At 42.5% G+C, this 15,978-nt stretch overlaps 1 protein-coding gene across 3 annotated transcripts in view; it reads left to right on the plus strand.

The window, feature by feature from the left end:
- akap13 (A-kinase anchoring protein 13) overlaps positions 1-15,978 on the plus strand; it is a 111,084-nt gene that overhangs the window by 31,993 nt on the left and 63,113 nt on the right. For all 3 annotated transcript variants that reach the window (XM_080730685.1, XM_080730686.1, XM_080730687.1), the window contains 2 exons: positions 3,394-3,469; positions 10,544-10,677. In XM_080730685.1, coding sequence (XP_080586811.1) covers positions 3,394-3,469; positions 10,544-10,677 — 210 coding nt within the window. The remainder of the gene's footprint in view (positions 1-3,393; positions 3,470-10,543; positions 10,678-15,978) is intronic.

The raw sequence follows: 15,978 nt of genomic DNA on the forward strand, positions 1-15,978 counted from the left end.
GAGGTAGTTTCATGTGCAGCTAGGCGGCAGAACGCAGCACTCTTTACAGCATATCTGGAACTTCTAGTTTGAGATGGACTTGTACTTGAGGTCACATTATCCTGCACTGCAACTCACTGCTGACTCTAATCATGCACAGCTCATTAGAATTTCCCGGTTGGCGTTTTTAGTCAAAGTGCTTTTGCCCCCTGAATGCACGCAGCCATGTACCCAGTAAAGTCTGTAAACAAGAAACCCATCTATATACAGTATGTGAGTGCTGAGCTTGAAACGCAAAGAAAGCTAACTTAGATTGAGTTTATGCTGTTGTGTTCCCATTGTTTCTTTTTCGTTTTTATAAAAAATATTTTTAGGGCCACAGCAGTAGTGTTAGACTTGCAGTGCTACCACTACTGTATGGCTCGGTCCCTCAAGTTTATTGTTGATTGCTTGTAATGGTGACTTCACAGTTAACCACATGAACCCTAGTGTCCCTCATGGGCATGTACTGTACAGGCAAACATTCAGCCAAAATCACAGAATGAGCTTGTGGATAGGCTAATTTCAATGAAGAGATGTGGATAAAAGAAGGGGACCAAGTACGGACCGCTAGGGGTTCCCCAGTCAACGAGGTATACGTTGTCAATGGTTTATTCCAATATGCGCTCACTGTATTGCAACATGGGAAAGTGTCATGTAATTATTATCGACTCATCCAGGAAATGATGTTGTAGTCACTGTAAGTCACTCACTGTGGTTAAAAGCTTCAAATTACTGAAATGTAAAGGTAATCTGAGTGGAGGGATCCTGGCTTGAGATTAATTGAAGACAGATGGAGGAACTTTCTAAATGCACAACATTCTAAACTGTACCCAATAAAAACACATCTGCTTTAAAAATATAAGACGGCCCCCAACACAGCCTCGAGGATTCTTACTTCACTCTTACTGTGTGTGTGTGTGTGTGTGCGTGCGTGCGTGCGTGCGTGCGTGCGTGCGTGCGTGCTTGTGTGTCTCACCTATGTCTAGTGGGAATAGAACTGTTACCGCACACAGTCACACATACACATACATTCAGTACACAGACAGTGTGGGCCCCAGGGACCACACTATGTCTGTTCAGTATTGATGTACTCCACTGGGAGCAGAACACAGCCTGCATCATTAGAGGAGCAGAATGCTGTACCAGCAAGGTTACATTGTTCTGCATGGCTGGCTGGCTGGCTGGCTGACTGACTGTATATATATATATAAAATGACACATGCAACATAGCTCTGTTTACACAGTGCTGTACCCCCTCCAACTGTATATATGTTCCCCATTTTCAACTGTTCTTATTTTGGAGTATGTATGTACACTTGCTTTGGAAATGTAAACTAAAAAAGCTCCTTTGAATTGAAATTGGACTGACTGACTGACTTATTGGTTGGTTGATAGTTGGTTCATAGTTGGACTGTACTTTGACTGCTTGTTCATGTTTGAAAGGTTGGTTGTCTGGCTGGAAGTCTGGTTGACTCACTGGCTGGTTGACAACCAGGTGGTTAGTTGTCTAGTTGCTTAAATTGTCAAATAATTTGTTTCAAAATGTAAAAAATATTGTTGGTAGACTTGTTACAGTATGTATTTAAAAAAGGGCTAGTCACTCATTGAGAAAACTTAAAACATGTACATTTGTTATGTCATGTCCATTTGGTTACATTTGTAGAATTAACCTTTTTTTCTTCTACTGCCTGATTTTTACACTGGATTGAAACCCAACCTCTGTTTACGTTTTGCTTCATCTTTTTATTTCATGCACTTTTATACTGGGTTCTAATGATGAATATACTGAATCCAGAAAGTCCACTAGAGTGTTTGTAAAACCACCAAAGGCTATCCTACAAAGACGTGGCTGCCAAAATTAGAACGAATGTTTAATTTTCATGTACAGTAGACTGATAGACTGTGATGGAGAAGATGAACTGTTAAGAACAGAAGAACTGTGATGTTTTCCCCCATGGATTGTGCAGAGCAGACTTCTAGAATCTCCACTTGTTGCAGTGTCATTGCTTTGCTGCAGGAGGAATAGTTTGCAAACTGTGGTTCAGAGAGAGAGAGAGAGAGAGAACTGTCCTGGCTGCCTAAAGGGGACTCCACACTACAAGAAACTCTTTCCAACTCTCCCATTCTGTTTCACTCACAGAATCTGTCAAATGTGGCAACACTCTTTCAGCCCCGTTAGAAAACAAACAAACAAACGCATTTAGCTCTAGCTTTGCTTTGGAACTGATTGATTGGTACAGGAATTGAGAGTTGAGATTGACCATATGGTATTTAGTTCAAATGTGCGACGGGAAAATGTCTCTGGCTTATTTAGGCTGCAACAGTAGTAAACTAAAGGTCCATAGTTTACAACCCCCTCAATTCTACCGACTCCTAGCAAAAGATGGCAAAAGACTGAACATGTCCAGTTCTTCATCTATAGACCATATTCACACCGCGGCCATCTTGGATCACATGACTTCCTGGGATAGCAGCCTGCATTACAAACCATTGTGAACAATGGAGCGATGGTCCCAAAATATGAGTTCTATTCAACCAATTTCTTTTTACCAAATTGACAAATGGGCAGATGACAACATCAACATCCCAAAAAGGATTGAATAGAAGGGTACATCCACAATATTCATGGTAGTTAGGTTACAGTGTTACTTTGTATAAAGACTTGCTACAGTATGCAGACTAGTGCTTGCTCTGCCATCATATAGTTAATATTACTGCATCGTGATTTTTGCATATTAATCAGAAACAATCTAACAACAAATAGTTAATATGATAGTGGAGCAAGCACTGCACAGATAGCAACTCTTTGTACACAGTAAGGTTGCAACCTAACTACCATGAATATTGTGGATATACCCTTCTATTTAATTCTTTTGGGGATATTGATGTTGTCATCTGCCCATTTGTCAATTTGGTAAAAAGAAATTGGTTGAATACAACTCATATTTTGGGACCATCACTCCATTGTTCACAATGGTTTGTAATGCAGGCTGCTATCCCAGGAAGTCATGTGATCCAAGATGGCCGCGGTGTGAATATGGTCTATGGGTCCCGACGGCTTTATCGACAGCAAGCATCTCTTGCCAACAAGCTCCCGATGGCTCCCTGTCGGCAGCAGACGCTTTCCGTCTTCTTCCGTCGCCGACATCGGCGTGGTTAAGAGCTCACACACACACACACACACACACACACACACACACACACACACACACACACACACACACACACACACACACACACACACACACACACACACACACACACACAGTTGTTTTCCAGGGTATTTTTCTGACTGAGTGACAGTCACATGTAGTACAGTCTGTGAGTCTCACACTCTCTTGTTTGTCCCTCCTCTTTCTGTGTCCTTCTCAGATCCACAGAGACAAAGACACATCATACCCACTGTCGCTCAGTGCCTGTCCACAACCACACACATCTCAACGCACAGGTACTGTATGGCTTTTATGTCTGTTCTGATGATTGTCTCTTTCTTGCATTCTCTCTTGTAAAGCACATATGATATAATTTAATTTTATTTATCATAATTGAATTTTATTTATATATAGTCAGACAGGGGAAACCCTGTAGTGAAGGTTCTCGTAGAATTGGTGTCAAGTGTGTTATTGTGTTAAAGAATGAACTAATATTATTGTTCACTACAAGTGTTTGAAAAGTGCCTACATATCAGGACAAACAGGGATTAGATGTCTTGTTCCTCACTGTTTTCTTAGCAAGAGGAACCTCTATGGTGACATCATCTCTTTCCACCAGAAAGAGGAACATTAGATCAGTCACTTACAGTAAGCTGCAGACATTCTGCCGGTCTGTCTGCTTGTCTGACAGACATGACTGTTCTGTATCCTATTAAAACCATATAGTAGAACCATAGTAGTCTTCCAGAAGACATAATGAATGAAAAATAGGGACGACACCAGGTTGGAAGTTGTTAAGGGACACAGAAAAGCCACTGCTGTGCTCTGAGAGGCCCATTATGGTTTAGCCTCAGTACATTAAGTTAGTAGGTCGGAGAGGCTTATTGTTGGTATAGGGAGAGATTGCGGGAGTCTATCTCCCGTTTCAAAATGAGCTAGACCCCTGGGAGATGGATTGCTCAGGTGGAGCGCAACACCTACCATCAGCTCCCAGTACTTACCGCATGACTTAGTTAACCAAGCCGTGCTATTCATATGCTGAGTTGCCATGCCGGGGATCGAACCCATAACCTTGATGTCCAAAGGCGAGTGACTAACTTTGTGCCCGACGACCTGGGCACAAAGTTAAGCCTCAGTTAAAAACTAAAAGGCTACCTACTGTTCTTCTTTCTATGCCCAATAAAAAACACCACCTGTCTCTGCTTATTCTGGTTGCCTAGCAACATTCTCAAAAGGTGACACAGTGCAACTGTCCCCTGCATGCATTGGGCCAAGAGGCAAGCACCACACACACCTATGTGAAAGTAGCTTTGTGTGTGTGTCTGTGTCTGTTTCTGTGTGCGTGTGCACGCACGTGCGTGTGTGCTTGCGTGCGTGCGTGTGTGACTCTCCCAGAACTGTGAGTTGGTGTGAAAACGAGTTCAACACCTGCTGAGACAATGGATTGACCCGTATTCTATAGTCTCTCACACACACACCTGCTGTCAGGTGCTTCTGTCTTTTGGATTTGATTCATTCTAAACCAATTATTATTATTTATTTACCAAAGAAAGAATGCATGTTCTGTCTGAGAAGCACCTTGCATCACATTCATGCAGTACAGTTATACACATTCACACCTGCTGGCTGCTGGGAGATGAACACCAGTCTGCGTCTTCTGGCTCCTGGGAGCTGCCCAGTGGATGCACATGTTGTTAATGGTCAAGGAGTGGGAACGGGGTTTAAATACTTGAACCTTAGCTTCCCTATTCTGGGGGGAATATTCACAGAAAATAGCTGACCTACAAACTCACAACTGTTTTCTGTGAGGAGATTTGGTGCAAAGGGAAAAAGAGCAGAGCAAAGGCCAAAGGTCAAGTTTATTAAGTGTTGAGTGTTGTTTAAGTGGTTAACCACATTAACCATAGCATGGCTATTCTGGGCATGACATAATAGGTGAACATTTGGTGAAAACCTAAATTACATATATAATTTTATATATAGCACCTGCTCGCTTTCAGGTAAAGGGCCAAGTTTCGGGTTTTGGCTCAGGATCTGAAACTTTGATATACAGTGCGCTACCACATACAATTATTATTTTTTTTTTTTTTTTTTAACTCTTTATTTCTCAAAGATTTTCAAAATGTTTTAACAATACAAAACAAGAAGACAACATGTAAGACAGACAAAAAACAAGTAGGACAAAAATAAGGGACAGAAATAAAAAGGAAACAATTACTTGTTTTATGTCTTTTTGATTCCTACTTTCATATCCACAAGTTTCCAGTGTCCCATGAGCCCTTGTGTGCTGAAAGGTGGGCATCACTTCCTGTTCCTCTTAGCTGTTTCATTCTGACTGGTTGCTGTGCTGAGCGACACCTGAATCTCTGCATGGTGATTACTCGGTGCTTGTTCAGTGATTTGAATCAGCTGTGTGGAGGAGTATGAAGCCCACATTAACTTGCACCCCCTGCTAGAAGAGGCTAGAATCGCCTATGCCTAAATTCATTGTCATTATTATTCTTTCATTATTGTTGCTGCAGTAGCCTTGTAAGGACATGTACTGAGTAGAGTTAATCACATGCATCCTAGTGTCCCTTTTCTTCAGAATTGTGTGGATTCTACAAGGTCACAACGCGTTATGTTGGACGCTTGTAGGTCTTTTTTGGGGAAAAGAGATTTGGTGTAGAGGGAAAAAAGTAGGGCACCAAGTGCAGAGCCCTAGGGGACCCGGTCACCCTACCCTACAAGTAAATAGGGTTTAAATAGTGTTTGTTATTATTATTGTTACCACAGTGGACTTGTAAGGACATGAAACAGTTGAGGCTGAAAGGGGAGCTGTTTTCTCAGACACACAGAGCACCCTGTAGCTTTATTTCACTGAGCAGGACAGAGGGACCAGATGAGATCACCATCCAACTGAGTTATTTTGCGTCATCTTTTTTGGACGTCTATTTTTAATGCTGGGAAAAACGGAAGTTAACCTCTGTGCTGCTGGAACATTTTTCACTGCACACGCACTGACTCTCATGTGACCCTGTGTGTGTGTGTGTGTGTGTGTGTGTGTGTGTGTGTGTGTGTGTGTGTGTGTGTGTGTGTGTGTGTGTGTGTGTGTGTGTGTGTGTGTGTGTGTGTGTGTGTGTGTGTGTGTGTGTGTGTGTGTGTGTGTGTGTGTGCGTGCGAGTGCGAGTGTGTGTGTGTGTGTGTACCTGTGCTGTTGGCCTCGTTCATTTACACTGTCAGGTTTAGGAGCTCCATTCCCTGTGTAGCTCAAAGGCTAAACAGTAAAATTCTCAGTCCTATTTTAAAAGAACACTGGGGATTTGACTGTGTGTAGAGCAAGGAACACTTCCAGGGTTGGAGTTTGTTTTCCAACGGCCGCATTGAAATTATATATTCTTTTGATGCTGTGTAATGCACCTTGTGTTAAAGCTGCAATGGTAAGATTGATGTCATACCCGGGACTTGAACCTGGGCTGTGAGTGAGTGCTGACATTTCTACTGCTGAGCTAAAAGATAAATCCTATTTGGGGAGAGGATATTATGCTTTGAGCTTCATGCAAGACCTCTTGTCAACCAATAGTGGTCTCACCCAACCATCTAAATAAATGGATATAAATTACTCTCAATGGAAGACACCACCTCCCACCACTGCCTTTTTTGCTTCAGTAGTCACTGTATATTGTATTAATTGCGACCGAAGGTCGCAGTATACCATGAGAAATGTCTCAGCTTGTCTCCGTCTGTGTCAGTCAGTCAGTCAGTCAGTCAGTCAGTCAGTCAGTCAGTCAGTCAGTCAGTCAGTAAGTACACATTTTTACAATCTATGTGTTGGTTCCCTTGTCACTGTGACATCACAGGTGATATCAAAGGTGACATCACCTATGTAAAAGTCCATATATGGGTATCCCTTTTATACCCATATATGAAGATCCCTAATGTCAACTATATATATATATATATATATATATATATATATATATATATATATATATATGTGTGTGTCCCAATTTGGCTGGGAGCCAGTCATTGGATTTTTATTCATTTTCAAATGAATGAAATGAAAATGATATATTGGTTGTGGAGATTGACCCAACAGTTTTGAAGATATGGCTTATAGAATGATGCCATGCTGAAATACTACTTTTGAGATATTCAAGTTTTAAATAAATGTCTAACCTGCAAATGACCTGACGATCTCTCACATTAATTAAAAAAAGTCTTATTTACATGCAGAGTTAAGCTCTGGCGTTTAAGTGAAATGTAGCCTGAAATTTATGAAATGCTTTAGTGGCTTTATCACATTTTAGTGGAAAAAAAAAGAAAAAAGTATTTTCAGTCCCTGTCTAAAGCTGTACTTTCCGAGATGACTGGCTCTCAGTGAGATTGGGACACACATATATATATATATATATATATATCACTGGCCAGATGGAAAAGGCATGGCCCATATCTGTGTGGCTGGTTCAGATAACTGGTCATATTGGTGGACTGTCTGTATTTTCATAGCATGTGATGATCCATCAATGGATTGTGTTCCAGCTTGGATCAATGGAACCAATGTAGTAAACGTTAAGATATTTAGCAGTATCATAATGTAAACTGACTTTTCAAGGGTTTTTAAGAAAAAAATCCATAACTATTCTTTTAATTCTTTTAAATCACAATATATTATCGCATGCAGTATCCTCATGGCCCGACAGGTTTACAACTACTGCAGTATTGAGCGATTAGCATGACTGTCAATGCAGCCACGTGTCATGTATCTGAACCCCTATCCGCACGCACACACACACACCCACTGGAAATTGTTCTGCATCAACTCCATGGCTAGATTGTAGTACAACGATGTCACTCTGGATACATCAAATGAAGATGTGGGTGGGGGTCCAGTGAGGTGAGGCCAGTGGGTGGGGTTAGTTTGGGGGTTGGGGCACCACAATAACAAGGAACTGCATAGAGGGAACAAAATGACAGGCTCACTAAAACAAAACAACAAACAGGCAACTACTACAATTTGACTGCTAGCACATGCGTGTAATTGTGTATGTACATGCAGGTTGTTTGATGTGGTGGTGATGTTGTACTGCCCAGTCCTACACACTGGCTCCCTGCACTGACTGATGGGCAGATGTGTCCGAGGATGCTGAGAAGGAGCAATAGAATCTGAAACATTTCAACTCGACCATTAGTGTGTTACTGTTTGCACATTGTGTATTAGCGTTGCTGTCACAAGGTTTTGTTTCATCTTTCTGGGTTTTTTCATCAATGAATACTCCGATGTACATGCTCACAACCCATCAGCTATAAAAAAAAAATCCAAAATATGGACACCAGGTTGAAAGTGAGTGTTTTTTTTTATAAATATTTAACCAATATGTTAATAAGAGCTTGTTACTATAATAATGATAATAGACAAGTCTGAGTGAATAATAGTCTATTAGCAATGATTGTTAATAATGCAATCCTTACCAAAATCCTTCCATCAAATGGGCTCGGCCCAGTTGGTATGAATTTAGGGATGGGGAATGACTGATGGTTTTCCAGTATGCGAGGAGTGAAATCCATGACTAAAGTTAACGCCCCCTTACAGTTTCGTGACAGTACTCTTCACTGGTCAACTAGCAGGATACCTCAAAAAAGCTTTTGTCGTAATTCTGTGGCTCCACCCCCTTTTTTCACAGTCCCACCTTTTCACACCCTTCCAGGAAAACTAGCAGAGAACTGTCAGACTAGCTAGGCAGCTGAGACACGCACGCACGCACGCACGCACGCACGCACGCACGCACGCACGCACACACGCACGCACACACACACACACACACACACACACACACACACACACACAGCAGGCAGGGCAGCACAGACAAACCCAACAAACACTAGAGTATGCATAAACATACAGAGAGAGAACACAGAGATGGTACAGGTGTAAGACTGGCATGAGTTGGTGCTTTTTTCTTTTTTGTGGGAGGACTAAGCTCTCTGGTGTTTATGTTAAACCACACAACACACATGGTGGCCAGCCTCTCTCTCTCTCTCTCTCTCCACACACAGTAGTGGGGAGCCCAGGATCGAACCGGGAACCTTCCCTTTCCCAAGTGGCTGCTCTACCTCCTGAGCCACTGCCGCCCATGTTCATTTCATCTGATTGATCTAATTAGAAAAGCACATTTCAATTAAATGTACCTTAGAATTCAAGGTAATTATTAATATTAAAAATATCACCTGTGGTGGTATTTGAACCTGGGACCTTGGGAATGTGGTTCTTAACACATTGAGCCACTGGGCTCACTATTCTGTTCCTGGATCTTATCAAGGAATATTTAGAGGAAGGGACACCGACGTCATTTTCGCTATCGCGCAATTCCAACCAGCAGATTCGTTGCACCATGAAAGCCAAACTGCAGCCAAAAGTTTGGTAGAATGCACAGGAGTCAGTGGAAGCATGTGGACCAGCTCATGAACAAACACTATTTCTGAACAATTGAGACCTTTATAACATACTCGGCTCAGGAAAATTACATGTCACAATTTCTTTTCTGCTGTGTTGATTTTCGATGTGCGCACTGTGTAATGTTATAGTGGTATCTAAAGAGCACAAAGTACGTTTCTGAACGTGCCAAGTATCACAAGACTGTCCACCGTTCCCTGGCAACCAACTCTCTCGATACTTCCGAGACAGAAACGATACCTGCCACTGTTTAGATCCTCAATAACATTATTTACTCAGCACATCGAAACTACGTCTCTGATATGTCTTCTTTTATATTCCTGAACCGATTATATGACAAAGGTCTTAGTCGTTCATAAATAGTGTTTGTTCATGAGCTGATCTTGCCAGCTCCATTCATTTCCTTGTATTTCTTCAAGGAATAAAGCTTATGGGCTTAGGGCATTAGGTGGAACAATTGCAAAGGAGATGAAAAGTGAAAGAAGTAAAATTAATAAATAGATACTGTAGATAGAATGTTATTTTTCAACTCAAATTAAATTCATGTGATTATTTTTGCCATTTTAACCACTTTCAACCTGGCATCCCTATTAGTTATTATTGACTAAAATTTGTCAACATTGTTTCAAAGGTTTTCCAACATTTTTCTAAAAATAGTGCAAATAGCCATCTACAAGCTCCCCACGCATTGAAATGCGTTGTGAACTTGTAGATCAGCTTTTTCTTTTCGGGTGGGGGTGCAACCTGGGAGTGCAATCTGGGAGTTCCTTGTCATAGAAAGGGTTGTAAAGTTTGTGTGTGTGTGTGTGTGTGTGTGTGTGTGTGTGTGTGTGTGTGTGTGTGTGTGTGTGTGTGTGTGTGTGTGTGTGTGTGTGTGTGTGTGTGTGTGTGTGTGTGTGTGTGTGTGTGTGTGTGTGTGTGTGTGTGTTCTCCACAGGTTCCTCGGGGTCCTCAGTGTTCCCCAGTCTCAGTCTGAGCAGCAGCGTTGGCTCCTCGGCCCACAGAGACTCAGGCAGTGACTCAGAGAGCCTCCTCAGTGCAGAGCCTGGAGACGACAACGTCTTCAGAAAGGTCTGTTGTTGGCACTTGACACATTCACTCTTCCACCGTTGGCCACTGGCAGTTGCCTTTACCCATTTAAACCTGAGGCCGATTCTAAAAACTAAAAACCGTTTTCTTTTTCTTTTTTTTAACGTCATATATTATGAAAAATGATGCTATCAAGGTAAATAAAAAGGTCTCATACTTTGACATAATAAGTCGATGTCCGGGTTACAAACAGACTCCCTCGAAGTGAATTGAGAGCACCAGTTTCTGTTTATGTGAACCCCAATCCCTCCTGCTTGGCTCATGGAGTTGGAGTCAGCAGGTACAGTAAGGTGTTTATTTTTGTTGCCTTTGTCGTGTAACAGGGAGAGAGAGAGACATGAAGGTAATCAAACCTTGAAGAGCCAATCACCTCCACAGTGTGTGTCATGCAGAGAGGCAATACATTTTGATCACGAAATGGTCAAAGTTGTCACATTGACATTTAAAGTGTGAGGAGTGATTCACAGTGCCATATCTCACGAGTCGAGTAATTATGCAAGAACACATTCCACAGTGCCAGTAGCCTTTGAGTGAATGTGAATGAAAATAGTCTCCAGTGTACCTAACGTTTAGTAGTAAAGGCAGCAAAGCATCCTTTCATTATTTGGAACAGCTAAAAAGGGTAAGGGAGAAAACATCTCTCCATGTGCTGAGAGGCTTGAGGGAGAGCGCTACTGTTAAAGCACCCCAAATGACAGTCAATCTGACAAAACACTCAATACAGACAGTTTAAAAAAAACAACTCACTTCCACCTATCTCTCGAGACAGAGTCAATGATGGCTACGCCATTGATAGGAAGAGAGACAGACCGAGTGGGCGTCGCCCTTTCTTTGATCTGGGTTGCCAGATTGCACATCCACAGACAGAAAGATATGAAATGGGAAGGAGGGAGTAAACAGATACAGTATAGTTACAATTAATTACTCGGACCACTACAGAAATTCACAGATGAACATTAATATCCAGCAGGAATTCACATTATAGACATTACCACTAACTATACCACGTACACGATTGCCCTTAATTTAACAGCACATTGCGATTTACAATGTATGCATTTAGCAGATGCGCTTATACAGAGTGACTTCAGAGCGACAAGTGTGAAATCTGAGTAAGTAGTTTACTGTATGAACCCTAGTCAACAAACAACAGGGTAAGAGTGCATTGCCCTCACATTTTTCAGCCATACATACATATGGGGTGTGCCAAATGTAGTTCTAAGAGCGGCCATTTCTTGGGTAAACACAGCCTTACACAGGTGTTCTGATTAGACTATAGCATTAGTTCTATGCAATCAAACAATTGAAACACCTGTGTTTTGACCCAAGAAATGGCCGCTAAGGACTACAATGACGTAGCCGCTGGCACACACTATAGCTCTGTTTAGGCTAGGCTACTCTCTTCCCAGGATAAATGTTAACTTCCATGTAGTTCTGCTCTGCACCACATCGTGCAATTGCCGGGATGTCTATTCTCATGCGTGTCCAAAAATAATACTAATTCATGCAAATGAGGAACTGACCCACTGGCACAATGTGTGCTCTGTCTGTGAATATTTTCTTTTATTCGTCATTTTTCTTCACGGGAAACCCGCTGTTATCGGCTGAGCTTTGTCTACAACATTCGGGCCCTACTGTACTACAGCCACATTGTCATAACCCCTTGTGCATTTATTCTGTTCCCTTAGTATGTTATAGGGGTTGCCGTTGTAGAAGTTTGTAATTGATTTATCCAACATCTTTGTTTCCAAACAATTCCTTGTGAAATTCCATCTTGAGACTCAAAAGTGCACCATTAATACAGCAAAACATTTTTTGTTACAAGGCTGCAGAGATTCTCAAACAACAATTTGCTATGCATTAAGCCACGGACCCCCTTAATACAACTGAGAGTGTATACAAATGTGGTCCATTTGGTTCCATTTGTACAATCTCAGAGTTACTGACCTGTAAAGATCCATTTGGTCCCTAACTATCAATAATGTAGCTTGGAACCCCTCAAAGCACCCATGGGGGTCCCCAGACCCCACTTTTAGAACCACATCTCTAGAGTTTCCATCCAGGCTGAAACCAGTATTTTTGTGTTTTATTTGTTGGCACCCCGTAGGTGTTTCAGTAGCCAGCCAGCTCTTTCAGTGAGCAGTCAGCTCAACAGCTGCTTGTGGAAGTCCAAACCGTGGTTTGTGTCCATTACAGCACTGCTACAGGTGCCTGTTAGCTCACGGTGAAATACTGTTAGCTGCCAGTATTTATTGTGCTGAACACAAGCAACTGGATCGTAGAGATATGTTGCATATGCCCCGCTGTAAATAAGCATATGCCCCGCTGTAAATAATTCCCTTGTGACTTACTGTGGTGCTGAAGTCATAGAATGAACTCACTTCCTCCTCAACCTGAACTTGGACTTACACATAAACAAGCCTGCCTTTTCCACCTCCAGCTCATTCCAGACATCTAATTAATGCTATCAATTACTAATTCATGTCTCAGCCAAGTAGTCCTGTCCAACCTGTAAAAGGCTGCTGCCAGGCTGCTAACCTAAACCAATCCTTCCATCCCTTCACTGGCTTGCCCATAATGTATAGAACAGATTTTGAGATACTGCTTATCACATACAGGGCCCTGCATGGTCTTGCCGCTTCATACAAATGTGAACTTTTGCATGCGTACTCCACCCTTAGGCCATTCAGATCTCTGACTGCGGCCTTTAAACTTCTCAAAACCACACACACACACACACACACACACACACACACACACACACACACACACACACACACACACACACACACACACACACACACACACACACACACACACACACACACACACACACATTCTCTCAGTAGGTCAGTGGAAATCCTTTCTATAGTATAAAGGAGATCTTTGAAGCCACTCTGTGCAACTAACAGGAGCAGCTCTGTGTTTACACTCTTTCTGCACTGCTCTCACACTCTGCAGCTGCCCTGCACAATGGACCCCGTTCAAACTCACACCTACTAATTAGCTATAAAGTGACCGCCCTAAGGTCTGTGTGTGTGTCTGTGTTTCAGAGAGAGAGAGAGAGAGAGAGAGAGAGAGAGAGAAGAGAGAAGAGAGTAAGGGGAGAGTAACCATTGGGGTGGTTCAAGGTGTGTGTGCGTGTGTGCGTGTGTGCGTGCGTGCGTGTGTGTGCATGTTCCCACCAGTCTTGTTCCAGAGCCTGTGGGTTTGTTTTATCATACCTTATGTGTCAGAGGGGAGGGGTCTGTCTCATAGCACAACACAATGAACAAGTAAGTAGAACGTGTAGCCCCACCTGGAGTCATGCCAGTGGGAACATAGCACTCACTACCTCTACTTAGCATGATGAATAATGAAACTGCATTGTGCAAGTGTCATAGCTCAACATTAAGCTATGAGTATATATTCTAGTCTAATCAATACGCATCCACCACGGGGACATTATCGCCCTGGCAGCCCCACCCCAGTTTTTAACATCGATATACCTGATGAATATGGGATGAATATGAAATGGTGGAGCCCAAAATAACTTATGGGACTCTTTTTTTCCCCCCTGAGAGATGTTGGTTTTGATGAGGTCGCGGGGGTTTATTGGTGTGTTTTGAATGTCAGAGCGCCCATAAAGCAGCCCTGGTCCATTATCTCTAAACGCTGCCATTTGGTCTTGATTATAGCCCATTCCACTGACTGCTCCAACACTGCCAGGCGGCACAATGTCCTGTTGAGTCACCTCACGCTGCACTTGTTTTTTCACTTGTTTTTAAACAGGAGTACGTTGACCGGACACGCACACTCCTTTTAATGCAACACCTTGCTTTATATGCACACCATTACACACACTCACACCAGGGACCTGCCCAGTGCAAATCCTCATCTACGCCACACTGTAAAATCCAGAGTGTTCATTTAACTCTGAGAGTGTACATACACTAGAAGTTTGCGGCCCTTTGGGCCGCAAAAGTCTAGAGTTCAGGCCGCTGCGCGGCCTTCACCGCCATGTTGCGGCAGTGTGGTGTGTGTAATGGCCAAATATGGGTAATTCTTTTTTTGAGAAAAAAAAGTTTTTTGAGAAAAAAAATTTTTTGAGGAAAAAAATTTTGGGGGGAAAAAAAACACGCACGCACGCACGCACGCACGCACGCACGCACGCACGCACGCACACACACACACCCCCCTCTGTTGTAATTCGATACTCTACTCTACTCTGCTCAGCTCCTCTCCCCCTCCCTCCCTCTGTAACTTGATACCCTGATGATCATTTTGAGGTTTCAGCACTGGCCAGAATGGTCAGAATACTCTCTGTCAGGACTGGCTGCTCTGCGTGAGGCGAGATGTTGTTAAATTGAAATAAATGCGGTTCAAAGAGTGGCATGTTTAAAATGTGGACAGTTGTAAATTTTCACGTTTGTTCGACGTGGTGGCTATGTTTGTGAGAGGTGTTTGTGAGAATATGTAGCTAAACATTCTGGTTTAGGATTGCCTCCAAATGCTCCAGTATAGGATGGAGATGTGGTTACATTTGCGCTCCCTGTGTGACAAATTGATACATTGACACTGAGTGTTTTAGTGTGTACAACCCCACATGTCATGTAAATGACCTTAGCACTGATCTCTGTGGCAGGCTAATGGGACGGTTGACCCCATTAGCCTGACCACCATACCTGTATGTGCTGTTTAGTGACCTCCAACAGCAGTCACGTATGGCTGAACGTGCAGACATTAGAGACAGCTTGAAGAACGGTAGAAATATCAGCTCACCTTTGTCACAAATTTTGACTTGGTCTTGTTTTTCATCTGGTGTTTTTTTCTTTTTGTGCCGTGGCTGTCAAGGACTCTAGCTGTCTATATGGTTTGTCTGTCTGTCTGTCTGTCTGTCTGTGTGCCTAGAACTAATCTCACAAACCGGGGGACCGATCATCGGCAACTGTCTTGTGCAAACTGCCAGTCGGCCAATGAAGTACCACCACTTTTTATCCCTTTATAATTTCTTATCGAAGTAAAAGAAAGGGACTCGGATCAAGCTTAATAATCTTGCCCGAGTCATACATCATAGACATGTCCTAGATCACTGTTTCCTCCGCCTGCCTCCACCTAGTGGTGAAGAAAATAAGAACTTCTGGGAACTGTGATTACTGTTTCCCAAACAGTGGGCCTGGACCCATTTGTGGGTCGCAGACAGATTTCTACGGGTCCCTTTGTTTTTTTGTTTCCTAATTTATTTATTTTGTATTATTATTATTCACAATATAAAATAAAATAAACATTCCCCAAAAAGCTATT

This window comes from Nannobrachium achirus (genome assembly GCF_963921795.1).
Source record: "Nannobrachium achirus genome assembly, chromosome: 7".
In the NCBI taxonomy this organism is placed as follows: Eukaryota; Metazoa; Chordata; class Actinopteri; order Myctophiformes; family Myctophidae; genus Nannobrachium; species Nannobrachium achirus.